Source organism: Schistocerca americana, chromosome 5 (genome assembly GCF_021461395.2).
Source record: "Schistocerca americana isolate TAMUIC-IGC-003095 chromosome 5, iqSchAmer2.1, whole genome shotgun sequence".
Classification (NCBI taxonomy): Eukaryota; Metazoa; Arthropoda; class Insecta; order Orthoptera; family Acrididae; genus Schistocerca; species Schistocerca americana.
Window position 1 is genome coordinate 252404189 of NC_060123.1, and position 22604 is coordinate 252426792.

Below are 22604 nucleotides of genomic sequence, written 5' to 3' on the forward strand. Positions count from 1 at the left end.
TCACGCCCCAACATCGTGCAGCCCGCCTCCAGTGGTGTCGCGACAGGCGTGAATGGAGGGACGAATGGAGACGTGTCGTCTTCAGCGATGAGAGTCGCTTCTGCCTTGGTGCCAATGATGGTCGTATGCGTGTTTGGCGCCGTGCAGGTGAGCGCCACAATGAGGACTGCATACGACCGAGGCACACAGGGCCAACACCCGGCATCATGGTGTGGGGAGCGATCTCCTACACTGGCCGTACACCACTGGTGATCATCGAGGGGACACTGAATAGTGCACGGTACATCCAAACCGTCATCGAACCCATCGTTCTACCTGTAGTGACGTAACAAGACTGTTACGCCACACGGTAGTAGCCGAAAGAAAGGCACACGTACACACACGCCGACGGGCGTCAAGTCTGGAACAGGATAACTATTGAATGGTAGCAAGAAAAGTACGTAGCTGCTTTATACTTAACTTTTATTATGTGATGAATACAGCGTTCTTCTTGAGACATCTATACTATAACTCTCAAAGTAGGTAAGGCTAATGGCGCCTTGCTAGGTCGTAGCCATGGACTAAGCAGAAGGCTATTCTAACTGTCTCTCGGCAAATGAGAGGAAGGCTTCGTCCGTATTGTCTCTAGCAATGTCGTCGTACAACTGGGACGAGTGCTTGTTCGTATCACGAGACCTGCCTTGTGGTGGCGCTAGGTCTGCGATCACACGGTGGCGACACGCGGGTCCGACATGTACTAAATGGACCGCGAACGGTCGTGAGATAAGGCTTCCGCCCGCCGTGGGGAGGACCCCATGTTGACGTATGCGATGAGGTGGGGAGCCTAACAACAGGCGAGGCTGTGCCATCCACACCTGGCCATTCGGTCCGAGGGGAGCTAGGAAACGCCTGAAAACCTAGTCCAGGGTGCACGTCAACATGCGGGGTATGCGCCCGTAAAGAGACAGGAGGGGCCGAAGGGTCGACCTCCATTGCGTCGGGGTAGCCGACGCGTGATGACGGCATGTGGTCCGAAGCGGGCAAGAGTTCCATGGCGGAGGACAGCTGGTCACGGGAAGCGATCGGCGGCGCGTGACCCAGGGAGGCGCGTGGCAGCTGCAGCGAAGCGTCAAATGCGGCGGCGCCGGCGGGAGTACCGGCGGCGGCGGCGGCGGCTGCAGCTGCGGCGGCGCGTCGCCATGGGGCAAAATGGAAGGCATCGTCGGTAACACCTGGGGATGAGGCGAGCCAGTAGATGGGTCCCCAGGGCGCTGACCGGACGGCACCGTCGCTGAAAGCAGACGGGGAGCAGCAGAACCCGTGCGACGACAGAGGCGCAGCTGATTGAGATGCCGACGCACCTCACCAGAGGCCCCCAAAACCAAATACATCGCGCGGCCGAGGCAGCGAAGAATGCGCCCTCTTAGCCAACGCCGTGAACCGCGATAGGTGCGATAAAATACAACGTCGCCTGGAGCAAAATCATGGGTCAGCCGCTGCAAAGGAACCTGATGCGGTGGATGCAGCAAAGACATCAAGGTGCGATGAGGACGACCATGGAGCAACTCAGCCGGCGAGTGACCATCTCGGGGCTGAGAGCGATATGAAGACAAAAAGAGCAACAATGCGTCCTCCCGAGAATGCGGCTCTTTCAATTTCAACATCTGTGACTTGAAAGTCCGGACCAATCGTTCAGCGGCACCGTTTGACTGAGGCGAAAACGGCGCGGATGTCAGATGTTGAATACCATTGGCCTGGCAGAATGACTGAAATTCTGCGGACATGAATTGTGGGCCATTGTCGGAAACAATAGTCTGCGGAAGACATTCAATGCAAAAGATAGCAGACAACGCTTGGATGGTGGCAGAGGACGTCGTGGAAGACATCCGGACAACAAAAGGAAAATTACTGAAGGCATCGACCAGAACCAACCATCGAGCATTCCAGAATGGACCAGCAAAATCTATGTTCAAGCGTTGCCAAGGGGAAGTGGCTTTTGGCCATGCAAAGACTTTCCGCGGCGGTGCGGATTGTTGTTCGGCACACGCCGGGCAAGAAGAACACATATTCGTAATCGCAGCATCTATTCCGAACCAAGTACAGTGCTGACGAGCAAGTTGTTTCGTTCGCACTATACCCCAATGTCTGTGGTGAAGAAGCCGTAAGACAGAGGACTGTAACGAACGTGGGACCACGACTCGGGACTGATCATTATCAGAACGCAACAACAAAACACCACGTCGAACAAAAAGTCTCTCCCTGTGAGCAAAAAATCGGCGAACCAACGGATCCTCGATCCGAGACTTTGACAAAGGCCATTGCGTAGCAACAAAACGCAAAACAGTAGCAAGGACAGGGTCAGCAGCTGTGGCTGTAGCTACACGACGAAAATCAATCGGAAACGATTCGACCACTTCATCGGTTTCCGAATCAATGAACATGCAAGCAAGTTCGGAAGAATCGAATGCTTTATCCTCAGCAACAGGCAAACGGGACAACGCATCGGCGTTTCCGTGCTTAGCAGTGGACCGATACAAGATATCGTAGCGGTACTGCGAGAGGAAAATAGACCAGCGAAAGAATTTCTGCGCTGTACGTGGAGGTACAGGCTTGGTCGGATGAAAAAGCGATGTCAAAGGTTTGTGGTCTGTGATGATGGTGAAGTGACGACCATACAAGAAATCATGGAACTTAGTAACACCAAACACGAGAGCCAAAGCTTCTTTCTCTATCTGTGAATAATTTCTTTGCGCAGACGAGAGCAATTTGGACGCAAAGGCATTAGGGCGATCATGGGAGCCAACTTTGTGCGCAAGCACAGCACTGATCCCGAAATCCGATGCATCTACCATCAACAAAAGGGGTTTCTGGGGATCGAAAGGTGTGAGGCAAGTATTAGAAAGCAACGCCGATTTCAACTGGCGAAAGGCGCGTTCGCATTCCGTCGTCCAGACAAACGGAACACCTGTACGGTGTAAGCGATGAAGCGGAGCTGAAATGGAAGAGGCATTGCGCATATATTTGTGATAATAGTTAATTTTACCCAACACACTCTGTAGCTGTTTCAGATTGCGAGGGGAAGGTAAATCTTGTATGGCACGGAGGTGCTCTGGACTCGGATGTATGCCTTGGGCATTGATGACATGGCCCAGGTATGGTAAGTCACGATCAAAAAACACACATTTGTCCTTCCTCAAGCAAAGACCATTTTGTCGCAAGACCTGAAACAATGTTCGTAGGTTCGCAAGATGATCTTCTTCCGTCTGTCCAGAGATCACTATATCGTCCAGATAGTTTGCGGCAGTAGGGACCGACGCACAAATAGTTTGTAAATATTGCTGAAAGAATGCAGGGGCGGATGCACACCCGAATGGCAGTCTTTTGAACCTGTACAATCCAAGATGCGTGTTAACCACCAATACGCGCTGGGATTCGTCGTCCACAGGTATTTGCAAATACGCATCGGCTATATCCAACTTCGAAAAATATTTTCCCGGGCACAGTTTAGCAAAAAGATCTTCCGGGCGGGGCAAAGGAAAAGTAGCAGTCACTAGTTGTGGATTCACTGTGGCCTTGAAGTCCACGCAAAGTCGCAATTTGCCGGAAGGTTTTGGCAAAATTACTAAGGGTGAGGCCCAGAGAGAAGCTTGCACACGTTCAATTACACCCTGTGATTCGAGATCGTTTAATGTTCTTGCGACCTCATCACGCAATGCGTGGGGAACATTGCGCGCTCTGAAAAATTTCGGTTGCGCGTTTACTTTCAGTTCCAAATGTGCTTCATAGTTTTTAGCGCAACCTAAGCCCGGTGCAAAAATGTCTGCAAATTCGTCACATAGACGAGAAACACTGTCTGAAGGCACAGTTTGATTCACTGATAGGACCTGATTTACTATAGACATGTTAAACAACTGAAATAAATCTAAACCAAACAAGTTCACTGCAGTAGAAGAATGAAGAACGTAAAACGACACAAGTTTTGTTTGTCCCTTATATGTTGCAAAAAGGGTGCACTGTCCTAACACAGGAATTGTCTGTCCGGAACAACTTTTTGACTGAACATTTGCTGCACGCAACGGAGGTGCGCCCAGTTGTTTGTATGTGTCGTGATTGAGCAATGAAACTGCAGCTCCGGTATCGAGCTGGAATGGTATCACTTTGCCTTCAAAGTCTAAGTCCACAAAAAGTTTATTGTCCTGCTGACGACAAGAGCGACTGTTTTGTGCAATTTGAACAGACTCTGGTACAGAATCACTTGCTAATTGACGTGATTTCCGGCGACGTCGACGCACTCTTTTTGCGGGACGATCACAGTCACGGTTAGAGAAAGTGTCACTGGACGAAGTGGAAGTAACGACATGAATGTCCATGGGTGAAGGTCCACGAGCCTGAGTGTCCTTGGTTCAATTCCGGCGCGAAGCAAAGGGCCTGGAACGATTAAGAGTGTCTGATCTGAGCTTTTTCTGGCAAACACTTTGAACATGTCCTTTCCGATTGCAGAAAAAGCAAATAGCTTGGCGTGACGGGCAATGTTCACGCGAATGTCTAGTAGCACACCGCGGGCATGATTTCACTGCATTTGTGGGCTGGCGCGGCACACGTGGCTTAAAGCGCGGCGGCAGCTGCGCTTGTTTGCGCGAGGGCAGTTGACCGGGCCGCGCAGCTCGCCCGGCGGGCCGGTTAATGTGACACACTGCTGGCGAAGTTTCAAAAGAGTCCTGAGCACAGTCAAGTGTGTCTTGTCTATCCAATATGTCTATCACTTGTTGAAGGGAGGGATTAACTAGTTTCAAAATTTGCTCCCGTATGCGAACATCAGAAACGTTCTGTGCAATTGCATCACGTACCATCGTATCTGAATAAGAAAGACCACAGTCACAGTCAAAGGCACAGTCCCTAGTAAGTCCTTGCAATGTTGCTACCCACTCCCTATTAGTTTGACCGGCCGTACGTTTTGTACGAAAAAACGTATACCGTTTTGCAACCACATTAACTGTTTCTTTGAAATAGGCATCTAAAGCAGACAAAATTTCCTCGTAGGACAGAGTTGCTACGTCGCGCCGGGGAAACAACTTCACTATCACACGGTAGGTGGACACACCGACACAAGAAAGCAAAAACGGCTGCCGCTCATTACCTTGAATTCTGTAGGCGGCGAGGTGGAAGGCAAACTGGCGGGACCATTCCTGCCAAGTCTCGTGGTTCAGGTCGTAGTGCCTAAAAGGCGGTGCAACGGCAGGTTGTGGCTGCGGTACCGGTGAAGCGGCGGCGGCCGCATCGGTGTGCAGCGCACGTTGACCCTGGACGAGCTGTCCAAGAGCATCCAATAATGCTTGCGTCTGCTGATTCTGCAAGCGATAAAATTCGGACAGTACATCTGGCGAAGCCATGACACAACTAAATGTAAGCAATCAGAAAGAACACTTTAAATCGTCGCCAATCTGTAGTGATGTAACAAGACTGTTACGCCACACGGTAGTAGCCGAAAGAAAGGCACACGTACACACACGCCGACGGGCGTCAAGTCTGGAACAGGATAACTATTGAATGGTAGCAAGAAAAGTACGTAGCTGCTTTATACTTAACTTTTATTATGTGATGAATACAGCGTTCTTCTTGAGACATCTATACTATAACTCTCAAAGTAGGTAAGGCTAATGGCGCCTTGCTAGGTCGTAGCCATGGACTAAGCAGAAGGCTATTCTAACTGTCTCTCGGCAAATGAGAGGAAGGCTTCGTCCGTATTGTCTCTAGCAATGTCGTCGTACAACTGGGACGAGTGCTTGTTCATATCACGAAACCTGCCTTGTGGTGGCACTAGGTCTGCGATCACACAGTGGCGACACGCGGGTCCGACATGTACTAAATGGACCGCGGCCGATTTAATCTACCACCTAGCAAGTGTGGTGTCTGGCGGTGACACCACGCTACCATTCCTAGACTGGCAAGGGAACTTGCTGTTCCAACAGGACAATGCACGTCCGCATGTATCCCGTGCCACCCAACGTGCTCTAGAAGTTGTAAGTCAACTACCCTGGCCAGCAAGATCTCCGGATCTGTCCCCCATTGAGCATGTTTGGGACTGGATGAAGCGTCGTCTCACGCGGTCTGCACGTCCAGCACAAACGCTGGTCCAACTGAGGCGCCAGGTGGAAATGGCATGGCAAGCCATTCCACAGGACTACATCCAGCATCTCTACGATCGTCTCCATGGGAGAATAGCAGCCTGCATTGCTGCGAAAGGTGGATATACACTGTACTAGTGCCGACATTGTGCATGCTCTGTTGCCTGTGTCTACGTGCCTGTGGTTCTGTCAGTGTGATCATGTGATGTATCTGACCCCAGGAATGTGTCAATAAAGTTTCCCCTTCCTGGGACAATGAATTCACGGTGTTCTTATTTCAATTTCCAGGAGTGTATTTAATAATCATTTTCTTTTAATAGGCGGCAAGTTGCATAAAAGTTTTTGTGATACAAGCAAGCGTACATAGCTTTTAAAAGCAGGTTTTTCAAGACATTTACAATGAATTCAACTACAGAAAACAAGACTGACTCAGTTATCAAATTAATAAAGAGTTAAGCACATGAAATATTACATACACTTAAGATGATAAGTGAATACCTATCTAGTCTGTACCTTGCCACCTGTGCAGTGTATCTTTCAAGTGCTGCTAGTTTCCACTGAAGTTAAGTAAAAATTGGTCAAACATTTTGGAAGATATAATATAAAATCACTCATAGTATGAATTCAGGAAAACTTCATCATCAGAAAATGCATATTATGGTTCTGTGTCTGAGGCACTTTCTATGTTAGAACTGCGCACCTACTCCATATGGCAGAGGGTACTTTGTATGACTACTAGTCAATCTCTTTCCTGTTCCACTCACGATTTCTCTTATCTTGTCTTCACAGTCCTTATTCAAAATGTTCATTTGTGGCAGTAGATTAGTTTTGCAGTCAGGTGCAAATGACAGTTCGCTGAATTTTTTCAGTGGTGTTTCATGAAAACAAATTGTCTTCTGTCCATGGATTCCCAAATGAGATCCCAAGCAGCTCCAAAATTTTCTCATGCTGATCAGACTTACTGTTAACAAATCTGGCAGCACACAGCTGAATTGTTTCAGTATATTCCTGTAGTTTGACACTGTGGGATCCAAAACACTCAAGCAGTACTCGAGAATGGGCTGCACTAGTGTTTTATATATGGTGTCCTTTGTAGATGAGCTACACTTTCTTAAAATTCTACCAATAAAGTACAGCTGACCATTTGTCTTCCCTAGTGCTGAATTAATGTGTTCATTGGATTTCATGTAACTTTGCAACATTACGGCTAGATATTTAATTGACGTGACTGTGTCAAGCAGCAAATGTCTAATACTATATTTGAACATCACAGGACTGTGTTTCCTACTTGTATGCATTAACCCACATTTTTTTTACAGCAAACTGCCATTCATCACACCAAATAGAAATTCTGTCCAACTACAACCACTCAGTAAAGACACTTTCCTGTATACTACAGCATCATCAGCCAACAGTCAGAGATTGCTGCTCACCCTATCTATCAGATCATTCATGTATTTAGAGAACAAGAGTGGTCCTATCACACTTGCTTGTGGCACTCCTGATCATATTGTTGTTTCTGATGAACACTTGCCTTCCAGGACAATGCTCTGGGTGCCACTGCTTAAGAAGTTTTTTTGCCACTCATATATCTAGGAACCTGTTCCACATGCTTGGACCTTCCTTAGCTGTCTGCAGTGTAGCACTGTGTCAAATGCTTTCTGGAAATCTAGAAATATGTAATTTACCTGTTGCCATTCATCCGTGGTTCACAGGATATTGAAGGACAAACTGAGTTTCACACAAGCAATGCTTTCCAAATCTGCGCTGATTTGTGAACAGAAACTTTTCTGTCTCAAGAAAATTTATTCTATTTAAACAGAAAATGTGCTCAAGACTTCTGCAGCAAACAAATGTTAAGGATAAGGGTCTGTAACAATATTGTGAAAAGGAAAGTTGCTACTCACCATATAGTGGAGATGCTGAGTCACAGATAGGCACAACAAAAAGACTGTCACAAATAATAGCTTTCTGCCAGTAAGGCCTTTGTCAAAATTAGACAGCAAACACACACATACACACTCATGCAAATACAACAACTCACTCACACAACTGCAGTCTCAGGCAACTGAGGCCACATTGCGACAGTTGCCTGAGACTGCAGTCGTGTGTGTGAGTTGTGTTTGCGTGAATGTGTATGTGTGTGTTTGCTGTCTAATTCTGACAAAGGCCTTACTAGCCGAAAGCTATTATTTGTGACAGTCTTTTTGTTGTGCCTATCTGCGACTCAGAATCTCCACTATATGGTCTGTAGCAAATTTCCTTTTCACAAAATTGTTACATGCCATTCTGTGTTTTCCAAGGATAGAGGTCTGTAAGTTTGGAGGTCCATTCTTTCATTCATTTACCCTTTTTCCCAGATGCTTGGGACATTGCATTGGTGAGAGATTCACAATAAATACATGCTAAGTAAGGGGCCAGTGCCAAAGAGTACTCTCTGTAAAACTGAAATGGGATTCCATCCATACCTGGCAACTTATTTGTTTTCATCTCTTTTAGTTGCTTCTCAACTTTTGGGATTTCTGTTTCTATGTCCTTCATGTGAGAGTATGTGCTATGGTGAAAAAATGGTATACCTGTACAATTCATCTGTGTGAGTTTTTGAACTCAAAATTTGAAAATCTTCTTTCCTCTCACTGCCTTCTATTGCCACACAAGATTGGTTTGATGAATGACTGGACAGAAGCCTTCAACCTGCTTATAGATTTTACGTCGAACCAGAATTTTCTCATATTCTTGGCAAGGTCTTCCACTAAAGTCTGACAATCTCTGCTTTCTCAGCATTTTCCAAATTTTGTTTTGTCTTTTTCATCATTAATCCATTTACACAGCTCATAGTTCTCCAGAGCATGAATTACAATCAATGTAAACTTTGCCCATAACTCCCCCATGTCCATAATATTGGAAATGATGTCCATTAATTGTTTAAATAGGATTATAACAATTACATATCTGCTCTTTCTAGCATAAATACTCTACTCCTCTTGTTGGTGGATTTCTTAACTTCAGTAATTGTGGTGCCTATGATGACATCTTGTTTGCTAAACCCTATACTGACACTGCCAGAAAGGTCACAATTTCTGGTAACTATGAGATCTAAAATATTTACATTGCGTGTGGACTATTGATTTGGCTGCTCAGCTTTTGGGAAACATATTCAGAACTAATTTGCCAGATTTTCTGTCCCTACCACCTGCAGTGAATCCATAGACATCCCAGTCTATTCTATGCAGTTTAAAGTGGCCTCTGATTGCTAGTATCAAGATACTTCAACACTACTGAGCGTTAACTTTTTTTGAATGGCTCCAGAAATGGAACTGTGGAATCAGATGGCTGGTAAAAACATCCATTCATTAACTTGAGTTCACCTAGTTTGGTTACTAACATCCAGATAATTTCACAGTTACACTGAATTTCAACATCTATAGACACAATATTTTTGTCAACAGCAATGAACGCTCCCCCTCCATGGCAAGTACTCTGTCTTTTTGATATACATTCCATGCATGTTTAAATATTTACAACTTTCCTGATTGCAGTAAAATGAGGAACTTTGTTAAGAATGTTGTGGCAGTTTACTGTAAAAAATTTGACAGTCAGTGTGTCTTTATTTTGTATGTGATCTTATTTCACTCATTGTGTATTGATTGCCAAGTTTTCACCAGAGGGCTCAAACGATTGCTCAGCCTAAAAAAAACACCATATGCACCCATTGTACTCTGCTACCGAAGTAGTTGCTGCATCTGTGCAGTGCACCTCAAACCTGTGAAGGTGGGTCCTACAGTTCTGCAGCCCACTATGCAGCCAAGAAGCCGAGGGCGAATGATATCTTACTTGTTTTAACAAAGCATTTTATACTGTTCACACTATCTTAACACAAAACAAATGAAACTGTTTACGTTACTAAGGAACTTTTGTGGATGGCATGTTAGTGAATGACTGTTTGCCGTTTACTCCCCCCCCCCCCCCCTGTTAAATCATGTTTTTAATCTGTGACCAGTTTGATTAAAATTGATCAGTTCAGTGCCACTGTACAAGCAGCTTGTAACACACAACCCTTTTAAAATTTTAATTTTGAACAAGATTTCAAGTTTTAATTTTTATGTTTCTCCAGGAAGGCAAGTGTAACACATGCTTTTTGTGGTTCTGAACAAGAATTTAACTTCCCTGTGCCTTGTCATGCCTTTACACATGCATGAGCTGCTTGCATTTATGTAATGCTACATGCTTATTAGCATGAGTCTTTTTCATAATCACTTTTAGAATATGCAAGAGTTGATTGAAAAGATCTCGGCCCACCCAATAAATGTTGTCTGTTGTCGAAATTTTTATGGTTGTTTTTCAGCATAGTCCCATTTAGGGCCACACACTTTTGTCACCAGTGATGCAGGCCCATTGTACCCTCCTTGTCTTACCACAACCATGACATTATCATCTGATCAAAAATGGGTTCCAGCTAGATATTTATTGAGCTCAGAGATGAGATGAAAGTTATGTGGAACCAAGTCACGTGAATATGGTGGGTGCTGAAGCAGTTTGAAGCCAGAGGAGTCGATGGCAGACATTACAGTAATAGTTATGTGCATGGGTGCACTGTCCTGATTGAAGAGCACATGTTTTGTCAACATCCTGATGCATTTCACTTTGATGGACTCCCTCGGATGTGTTAGCTGGGCAGTTTAATATGCTCCACTCACTTTTTCACCTTTTTTGAGGTATTCGACCAGGATAACACCCCTAAAATCCCAAAGAACAAGAGACCACAACTTTGCCATGTGGTGTGACTGACTTGAACTTCTTGGGGGCCTATGAAGAGGGTTGTTTCCACTGTTCCAGTTGAACCTTGGATTTGGATTGAAAATAGTGAACCCATGAAATCCCTTTTCCCAAAACATTTGAGAAAAGTCACAAAGTCTGCCTCAGAATAGGTCAGGTTTTCAATGGACATGATATATCTCTGGCCTTTGCTTTCTGCTGTCAACATGAGACCTTGTGCGTGTCAAGCAAAACTCTTACGAAGTGTCCAATGGTTTCCTGAGATTTGCCCACACACTGTGCAATGTAGTGTTCTGTCACACAGTGGTCTGCCATGTTGATATCCTGGATCGCAGTGACCCTCTCCTTCCTACTGGCTTTACCGGTCTTCCACTGTAGAAAGGGGAATCTTCCTCTAATGTTTCCATCATACCATTATGGACCTGCTGTGCGCTTGTGTCCTTTTTCAGCAGGTACTGGATGATGGCACACTTGCTCTCTCTATCCATTTTTCAAAATGTGTACACCTATGGCACTTCAAACTCCAGTAACTGGGGAAAAGAACACCCTTAACAAAAAAGTTTAGTTGCTAAGCCGACATTCGGGAATGAGACGTATTTCACAGGTGGGATGAGAACTATTTAGTCACCCCTTGTACCACATTTATTACTGTAATCATTACCTTAACAACTCAGGGGCATCCAATAAACCACAGTGCTTGTGTTCAGTACTGGGATGAGACACAGTATAGGTCAACCATCTTACCCTCCAGATTTTTCTGTGAAAAAACATTCTATTTGCTAAACACTACGGTCCCCAGTTCTCAAAGGACAATATTTAAGACTAGTTTCTGTATATTCATTCAAAATCATTAACAGATTTTTTTCTTGAAATGTAGCTAATGGCTTCAATGAAAAAATGAAGCAGGCAAGCACAATTTTGTTTCTGTACTTCTGCAACAAACATTACTGAATTGTTTTTAAGAAGAAGAAGAAGAAGAAGAAGAAGAAGAGGGAATAACTGTTAACTTTGATGTTTTTCATAAACCTTGCAGAATTTTAAAAGTCAAATTAACAGTGAACTATGACAAAGTGACCATTCCAATAAATGAGGAACCCTTTTGTTTATCTTTGAATTGTGACTATTTGCTATTATTTTTATTGTGAGAAAATAATTAAATTAACAATAAAAAATGATATAATCACTTTTCTCTCAATGCTGAAGGCATGACATTTATACTTTGTTACATCACATTCACATTATCTCCTCATAAACATTTATACTGCATATAATTACTCTTTGATTAGCAATATGACTTTGGAAAAGGTCATGGGAGGACGGAAATAATAAGCTTTCAGCTAATACTAACAAACGATATTGTAAATCATGTCAATATATCATCCAGAACTAACATCAACTTTTCCATTCATAATTATTGACAGTTGATCAGCAGTTTTAGTGAAAATTATACAGTATATAACTGATTTTAAATTATAATTGCAAAAATATGAGATAATAAGCAAAAATTAATGTTATTAAGTTACAAGCCATCTGCAAACGCAATCTTGCAGTATATCAGAAAATGTTGTGTATGGTGTCTGAAACAAAAGACATAACACTGATATTGTAAACTGTATCAAAAGAAAATCAAATCAAGGAAACTAACAAATTATGAGACAGAATTGCTGGCTGGAACTCAACCCTCAGGAGGTGAAATGTTAGTAATGCCAATAGACACATAAAAGTAAAAGTGACACAGTAGCTACATTTTGGAACTAACAGTTGCTTCATCAGTGGCAAAATGGATAGATTGGGGAGGTTAGAAAGGAATGGTGAGTCACTCAGTCTTCAGGATGAGGAATCAACCAGTTGTGAAAATGAGAGGAAACAGAGATGAAGGGGGAGATAACAGACAGTGTGGGATGGTTTACCAGTAAGGACTGTGTAAGATTCAGTTGTGAGGTGAGAACAAAGTGAGAAACAAAGGATGGATAGAAGAAGAGACATGAGAAGTCAGATGACTGATGCAGTTAAAAACTGAAAATGAGACAGTGGAAAAACAGAGAGAGAGAGAGAGAGAGAGAGAGAGAGAGGGTGGGAGGGAGGGAGGGAGGGGAGGATGGAAACAGAGGGGGGGGGGGGGGGGGGTTGTACACACAGTTTCTGTCATTAAGAGCAATGTTTTGCTGTCACTAGACGAGTAAATTATCAGTGAAGTCAGACAATGATTTGATAAGTAAATGAAGAGTTTTATGGGAGAAAAAAATTATAAACTGCTCATACAGGGCAAATGAAAACAGTGTGTGTGCAAGGGAAATAAGCAGGTAGGTAAAGCCAATGGCAGATTTTGGTTCATTGGTAGGATACCGGGGAAAATGCAGAATTTAGTCTACAAAAGAGACTTCTTACAAAACATATGTGTGTCCCATCTTAGAATATTGCTCAAGTGTGTGGGACCCATACCTTATAGGGCTAACAGGGGATATTGAGTTATTAATATTGAATGTGTACAGTTAAGGAGTACTAACTGTCGGTAATTTGGTTGTTTGATGTGAGAATGGCACAGAAATGCTGGAAAAACTTAAAATGGTAGATGTCTGAAGGTAGATGTACAAAGTATCCCATGAAAGCCTACTTACAAAGTTTCAAAATTGAGTATTAAGTAAAGTATCTAGAAATATACTTCCACCGCCTATGTGTTTGCCCTCCTATGAACCACAAAATCAAGATGAAACTAATTATAGTGCACTCAGAAGCATTTGAGCAGTCATTTTCCAGTGTTCATTTGCTAATGGAACAGGAAGAAAACCTAGCATCTGATACAGTCCTAAGTATCTTCTGCTATGCACTTCATAGTTGTTGACAAAGTATACATGATTAACATAGTCATTGAGATTAGCAGTTAAAGGTTTATTGTATATAGAGAGATGTGCAGGTTTAATTTTCAATAAGCTTCTACCAGAAATGAAAAAATTATGAGCAGTAAACCTTGAAATTTAAAACTAAATTGAAAGGCTCCATTCCAGAACACATTTTTAAAAAATTATTTGCAAGATATCCTCATAGTAAGTTCTCCTTTTATTATGTAGTACACATATTGCTACAAATATTTTCTCTCTCTCCCCCCCCCCCCCCCTCCATCGCCCCCTTCCTCCCTTTGATGTCTATCCCCCCCAACCAGCTACTCTTTCGATTTTTTCTTTTCTTTTGTTTCCGAGATTGGTATTCCATAAACTATATGTTTACTGACTTGTTGCATGAGCAAGCAGCTTTGACTCAGTTGTCCCTATGGGACCTGAGAAAATAAATATATAAAATAGGTAGATAGTATTGGGTTCTCCAAGAGCAACTGTAAAATGGATAATTTTATAAGAAGTTCATTTTGGGTGCATTATAATTTTAAATAATTGTTTATATTCAAAGTAGAAAGTACTCCTTCCAAGACTGCAAACATTCCAGCTGCCACATAACTATTTCAAAGATTTCTCTGTGTTAGCCAATGTGAAACTGTGATTAATAAAAAAATTAAATAGCTCAGTGTGTTATTCTTTTACACATTTGACCTAATGTGACATAGTCTCATATTTGTTTACAGTTCTGGATGAGGTTGGCACACGTGGGGGTGATCCACCCCCTGGCCCTACTGTGCTCAAGACGAGGAGCCTCCCCGCCTGGGTCAGGTCGAGATCTCGGCCTCTCTCCACAGAAGATAATCTTGCTGAGCTTTACGCTAAGGTTTGCCTTGATTCTCTTCACAGGTGGTGGGCTTTGCATTTATTGCTATGTTGTCTTTTATCATTATAATACAGAGGGATAGTGATTTTGAAATTACTCTCTGTGTACTGTTGTGATGGAACAATCTTATCATAAAAATTTGCCATAAAATGATGTTGACTTTGCAGCTAGATTTATTTGTGCCTTTCACTTGTGTGAAATAGTACTGTTATTGGCTAAATACATGAAAAAAAGTACAATGCAAAATGATACTGCTGGTTTTATTCTGTATTTGATAGATCCTTCAGGTATTGTCATTAGTAAGATGTGATGCTTGTGCATTTTAACAAGGGTATAAGTATAATCAATATAGAGAACTAAGTCTGTGGTTTGTTGCTGTTAGAATGAGAGGAATTTTGTGAAGATAGCAGAATGAAAGGATTATACTGGACAACCTGCAAAGGAGAAGCTAAAACTATGTTTCTCTCCATATAATGTGTAAAAAATGTGCAGATACTTAAGTCTGCAGTTAATACTGTTTAGAATTTTATATAATTTTCTGTGCTACTCCTTTCCTGCGAGAGAAGTGGAATATGCACTAATATTGTAATTAAAATACATTCAATTTATTCATTTGTTGAGCTTCCCCTTTTAACTTAATTATTCAGCCTGAAATTTTATATTGTGTGGTGCAACAGTATAGAGTTCTTAGCCAATTTAGAGACAGTTAAACTCTGCTGAATGTAGGAGAGAGACAGAAGAAGATGCAGGTTTTAGTGACCATCTTGCTCAAATAGTAAGCTTAAAAATGAAAGGCAGTACTATAAACAACATGTCTGTAAGAGGAGGTATAATCAGGATATTGTAGGTATTGGAGGTATAATCAGGATATTATAAACTACTTCAACAGCTCATCTCAGAAAGAAAAATGGTCACACATGTATAAAATTAATGGTATCGATGAAAAATTCAACACTTTCATCGATACATTAACGGTTAACCCATTTCTTTCAGATTGCCTTCCCACTGAGACCTGTAACCATAAGAGGGAGTTCTAGAACAAACAGCTGGGTCACAAGGGGGAATAAGGCTTTCATGCCATAATAAAAGACTACTTCATGAAATGAGTAAATTAAAAAATTCCTCGCTTGAAATACACGTATACTATAAAAAATACTCCAGAATACTAAGAAAAGTAATAAGAGCAGCAAAAATAATCCATAATGACAAATACATTTATAATTTTGCTAATAAACTCAAGGCTGTTTGGAGTGCTTTAAAAAAGAATTTAGTGAACACAGACTATCCTGCAAAAATATAACACTATCATAAAAAATAAAAAGGTGACAAACCCATTAAAAGTAGCCAACTCTTCTAACAATTTTATCACATGTGTTGCTGATAATATGACACAGTCAAACTTACATAAGAGCACCCAAGCCAGTGAATACAAAATAAGTGCTTGTAGAGGATCGACATATGTCAGTTCTGTCTCACATAATGAAGTAGCTAATGGAATAAAAGAACCAAAAAATTCCAACTCTGCAGACACTGATGGTGTCCGTGCAACAATCTTACATAAGAGTGCATCAGAACTAACTGAAATACTTACACTCTTACATGACTGCACACTGCATGCAGGCACTTTCCTTCGAAAACACCTTAAGTCACTCTATTACATAAAAAAAGGTGAGAAAGATAATGTAAGTAACTACAGACACATCAGAACTTCCTCTTGCATTTCAAAAATATTAGAAAAGTTATGTATGACAAACTTATGAAATTTGTAAATAAAAACAATATCCTACACTATGAACAACATTGGTTCAGAAATAAGATGTCAACAACAAGTGCTATTTATGAGTTCATCAATTCGATATTAAGCCTAATGGACAAGAAACAGGACTCAACGGGAATACTTATTGACCTGTTATAAGATTTTGACATGGTGAACCATTAGACTCTGTTGTCAAAGCTTGAAAAATGTGTAATTCAAGATCTGTTCAACAACTGGATCAGTTCCTTCCTGAGCTATCATAAGCAGGCACTGTGCATTAAGCACACAAATATCCATCTAAAAACTGTATCTGAACATTTATCAGACTATAAACAAATTAAATATGGTGTACCTCAAAGATCAGTAATGGGACCCCTTCTGTTCATTCTGTATACAAATGATCTCAGGTTAAATGCGGATGCGTATAAAACAATAACATTTGCAGAAGACACCACAGTTCTACTAAAAGGAGACAGCAAAGAAAAATTACAGCAGTCAGTAAACACTGTCACAAAACAACTTAGCAGAAGGCCATGTAATACTCAATTTGTAATAAAGAGTAAAAAAACCCATTGCACTACAATTTCACAATGCTCCAAACAAGGATACATTTATCCCATTGGTCTCTATCAATGATGAACTAGTTAGTAACAGTACTGAAACCAAATTCCTAGGACTCTGGTAGCAGAACCATGTAAAATGGAATAAGCATACTGAATACCCTAATACAGAACTTAGCATGACATGTTACCTTCTTTGCTCACTAAAATCATGCTGTAGTGAGAAAACAGCAATGAATGTATTTCCACTCTTGCGTTAAATATGGAGTCACTTTCTGAAGAAACTCTAAAATAGCTAATATCACTGTCAAACTACAAAAAAAGAGCCATTAGAATCATGTTTGGATTCAAATCTAGAGACTCTTGCAAACCTCTGTTAAAGATTTCTATTATTCCTCCATTGCCTTGTGTATACATCATGGAAACCCTTAAATTCTTTAAAATAAGTGTAATAGGCAAGGACTGGAGACTACAAAAATACTGTGATATACATGATCACTTTACCAGACAAAACAAAAATTCACGTATAAACCAAATCAGCATATCTCTGTGCCAAAAAGGTACTTTCCACATGGAAGTTAAACTTGATAACAAACTTCCTGAAAATATTAAAGCAATTATTGAGGTCAAAACCTTTGGAAAATCTGTAAAGTCAAATTTACAGCATCACTGCTTTTACTCCATTGAAGAATATTTAAATTTATTAAGTGTTTTTATAAATTCTTAATGTCTAAAGTGTTTTATTGTAACCTTAAATAAGTACATTTAAAATCACGTTCAGAAGTGTACTTATAACTTGACCTGTCGAATGTCTTATGCACAAGGTGCTTTTGTAGACAACAGGACCAATACAATACAATACAATACTTTTTTACTTGCTCAGAGACTTTTGTGGTAACTGAACTTCTCAGAGCAGAATTACGCTCAATTTGCAACCTTCATATATATCACTGTCATGCATATCTTAGAGTCACAAGTGCTCTAAGATCACAGGTGTGTTTAAGTAACGCTTAATCATTTCCCATTCCAAGAAAAGTTGTGGAAATAATTTCTTTGGTTGTAATGGGGAGATTAATGCAAGGTTCTCTGCAGGGACTATGTGTAAAAAGTATCTTTGCAGTATGGAATCAGTATAATGTGAAACCAATCCGACTAGAATGGTGTCAGGGGTGATTTTCATAACCCACACATTTCACATCTCTATAGAATCTCCTCTTTGGGGGCACCTGTTGAACATATTGTAAGGTCACCCATTTATCATAAAAATTGTTTTGGGATATATAGGGCACTGCAAATTTAGCACAAAGATAATATTAACTTTTAAATATTTGAACCATGTTTTTCTCATCTGATCATTCTCAATTATAATGCAGAAAAATGAGACAAATGCCATCCTACTGTGGAACACCTACTGGAGTTTTAGTTTATATACAGTACGTGATCATCGGTAATGCTAGAATTCAATATGGTATTGGGCCACCCTTAGCCTTGATGACAGCTTCCACTCTTGCAGACATACATTCAGTCAAGTGCTGGAAGGTTTCTTAGGGAATGGCAGCCCATTCTTCATGGAGTGCTGCACTGAGGAGAGGTATCGATGTTGGTCGGTGAGGCCTGATAAGCTCCTTACACCAAGGGAGGCGTCATTTGGCATTTACTGGCATCATGTGTGGCTTTTAAGCAGCTGCTTGATCATGAAATCCAAGTTTTCTCATCTCCCACCTAACTGTCATAGTACTTGCAGTGGATCCTGATGCAGTTTGTAATTCCTGTGTGATGGTCTGGGTAGATGTCTGCCTATTACACATTACGACCCTCTTCAACTGTCGGCAGTCACTGTCAGTCAACAGATGAGGTTGGCCTGTACACCTTTGTGTTGTACATGTCCATTCACATTGCCACTTCACTATCAAGTGGGAAACAGTGGATCTTGGGATGTTTAGGAGTGTGGAAATCTCGCGTACAAACGTATGACACAAGTGACAGCCAGGCACCTGACCATGTTCGAAGTCCATCAGTTCTGCGGATCACCCCATTCTGCTCTCTCATGATGTCTAATAACTACTGAGGTCGCTGATATGGAGTACCTGGCAGTAGGTGGCAGCACAATGCATCTAATATGAAAAATGTATGTTTTAGGGGGTGTCCAGATACTTTTGATCACATAGTGTATATTACTGAAACATCTTGGCAGATCAAAACTGTGTGTTGGACTGGGACTCAAACCTGAGACCTTTCTCTTTCATAAGCAAATGAGTTTTCAACTGAGATATCCAAGCATGACTCATGACCCACCCTCACAGCTTCACTTCTGACAGCGCCTCTCTCCTACCTTCCAATCTTCACCAAAGTTCTCTTAACACATTCTGTAGGCCTAGCACATGTGGAAGAAAGGATAATGCATTTCCAGAATGAATTTTAACTGTGCAACAAAATATGCTCTGATCTGAAACTTCATGGCAAGTTAAACTGTGTGCTGGGCTGTGACTCAAACCTGGCCCTGTCTGGCACACAGCTCTAGTATGCCCGGAGGTTTCAGATAAATGCACACTCCACAGCATAGTGTGCACACACCACTGAATAGTGAAAAATTACTCTGAAAATATATATTACTAATGTACTTAAAGGACCTGTGAATGTTTTATACCATTAGCTGTTCAGTTTGAACTTTCTTCACATCTTTGATTAAGGGAAATAAAGAAAAACTGGAATTATATATATATTTGTTTTACTTGAAATGAAAGAATTTTAAATCTGTATAAACATGTGGATTTAGCGTAAACACTACTATCTGTACATGTCTCATACCAGTGTAAACCTGTATCCTGACTCAGATGACACAATTAATAGGAAACCATACATTGGCTTTGGAGAAGCAACACACTGAACATTTTCAATGCCCTCATGTACTATACAGCACACGAGAAATAACATATAAAATGATGTGTAACAATGGAGGCCATATAACATTAAGCATATGTTTGATCTTAAATTTTTCACATATGCCCCTATTATATGTGGGATAATGAGTTATCACATTTAACTTAAATTATTATGAGCTTAATTGATTATATTACTAATTTTCATTTGTTTTTGTCTTTCAGGTGAACTTCAGCAAGAAGAGAAAAAACAGAATGAGAAATGATGAGGCTGCCATCATTGCTCTCAGTAAATCAAGGAGTCAGTATTTACACAAAGACACAGATTCTTTGGTTGATAATGAAGCAGTAATAGTGTATGATGAACGGACTGCTCTGTGAGAAGATAATGTTTTCCTTCATTCTCTTATCCTTCACTCTCCAGCTGAAGCAGTGGAACTTTTGTGCAAAAAGTCTCAGTGACAAATGATTGTACACAAAATGTCTGAGAATGTTTGCATTGTTATGCCAGTGATGATAAAACTTAATTTTTGTTCTGGAAGTTTGATAACAGCTCTGATGAAAGCAGAGACAGGAACATAAGAAAGGCTTTTGGAAGTTCTTTTGAGAGAACATGCAAAAGTCTCAGAGGCCATTTTCTGAATGTTTGAAAAGAGTGAGGAGATACGTTATTTTCTGAGTATAAATTTCATTAAAACTATCTTTGTTAGACAGTTCCACCGATAGTGTAGAGTTTTTCTCTAATGATGTGACTTTTGAGCTATTACTACAAAGATGATAACAAAATACCATATAAAAGCCATCTGTATTTCAGGTAATTTCTGTTGCTTTCACTATTTGACAGAAGACCACAGCAACAAACTATGTAATAAATATGCTGGAACTAAGCTTTTACAAAAGTTCTGAGATGATTGTGTAATCATCAGCATACTTAGTTATTGTAATGTAAGTTTCCCTCTACTAAGCTGGGGCAGTTTAGAGAAATAACATTCAAAACTCAAGTGACTGCTTTGTTTCAAAACTTCCCTTGTGTAGCTCCCCATAAATAAAGTTTACATTCTGAGGAGTGAGTATCCAGTGTTAATAGTCAAGGCAGCATAAGATGATCCCTGACAGCTAAGAGTGCTTTCAACTGCTAGGTGCAGATGGCTGCAGGTGAAAACAATAGCCACCAATAGAGCTGTGACAACAGTGAGGCATTGCCACAGAGACATTTACAAAACCGTGTTGTGTGATTGGTTGAAGTGGATGTGCAAAGCAGTTGTGCCCAGCCTCCTGTAACTATCATGGATCACCTTACCCTGACTCTATTATACTAATATTGAAAATATGAAGTATTTTTCATTCTCGACAAATTATGTCGTAGAAATATGAAAAAAAGTCATCTGCTTTAAGTGGCATAATTGTTTTGTGGAATAAACTATTATGTTGTAAATCACAGTCAACAATATTTTTAATGAACAGTATGAGTTAGCAAGACAATCAAAGCTAGTGCTATGATGTACTCTGTAAATAATAGAAAACATCTTTGCAATACATATCACCATATTTTTCAAAATTATCATCTTGTTCATCTTGGATAGCAGCTAAAAACAGTCACTCATAGAGGGCAACCCCACATATCAATGGACTGTCAATAATAACACCCAGACTGTGATATCATAAGTTTGCTAAAGTAACCATTTGTGTCAATTCTTGGTAAATATGTAAAAGAAAAAAGATTAAAAAGTGTGAATTGTGAGTATGCAACTGAATGATGAGCTTGAATCAACAATAGTAATGTATTTATCATCCTAATTTCTAGTCATGCTCAGTAGAAGCAGATTGTGTAAATAAAGTTAGAATGGAATAGCACAAATTCTTATCCTTTGTCTGAATTATAATGCTTTACATAAAGCATTTGTCTGAACTTTATATTTGATCAATTACAAAGTGAGATTTTTTTCTATCTTCGGTCCAAAGTGATGATAGTGATTACTGGACAATTTTGAACAGTGTAAACATTTGTAAATATGCTGTCTTTGCACATTCTTTCACTGGAAAGCAATATGACTGATAACTGGCAGGAACATTGTATCTGCTATCTGCACTTACTGACATTTGGTTTCTGAATGATTTTTCTCAGAGTAATAAAGGAGATTTTTAATTAGATACAAATGTTTCTCTTTTTGGAATTTTTATCTCTTGATGACAGAATACATGCAGGAATTGTGTTTACCAGATGTCTTTAAGTATAAAAGTATTTGATAGTAGGACAATAAGACTATGATGTGTATTTTAAGTAGATCAATAAGCAGGATATAATATATAGCTAATAGTTGAAATTACAATGTAATGGGCCTATTAACTGTGATTGAGACACAGAAAGTACAAGATCCTGTATCAATTCTGAGGTAAAAGTCACTTTTTTGTACTAATTCTAGTTGCAGAACTTTGATAATATAAATAAAATTGTCTGGCTTCCAAAACAGACACATTCAGGTATTCCTGTCAGGACTGATGATGGAACATAAAATATTTGCAATAAAAGTTATATATATATTTCAATATGTAATTGCTGTAATTGGTCATTGGAGCAAATAATGATCTCACAAAACTATTTACAATGTTGATTTATTTTGATTTTGAAAAATATTGCTGCCATGCCTTTAAAAGGTATTAGATTAGATTAACTTTCATTCCAATTGATCTGTAGTGAGGAGGTCCTCCAGGATGTAGAACATGTCAGAAAAACAATAATACATGACAAATATTTACAACTGAAACAAATAAGCTAATGTACCTTCCACAGGTCCCAAGTGGAATGATCATAATT

General features: G+C 40.5%; 1 protein-coding gene across 1 annotated transcript in view; it reads left to right on the forward strand.

Moving 5' to 3' along the window:
* Positions 1-22388, forward strand: part of LOC124615531 — a 167819-nt gene extending 145431 nt beyond the window's left edge. The window contains exons 7-8 of the mRNA XM_047143493.1: positions 14455-14594; positions 20015-22388. Coding sequence (XP_046999449.1) covers positions 14455-14594; positions 20015-20170 — 296 coding nt within the window. The 3' untranslated portion in view covers positions 20171-22388. The remainder of the gene's footprint in view (positions 1-14454; positions 14595-20014) is intronic.
* Positions 22389-22604: the final 216 nt, after the last annotated feature.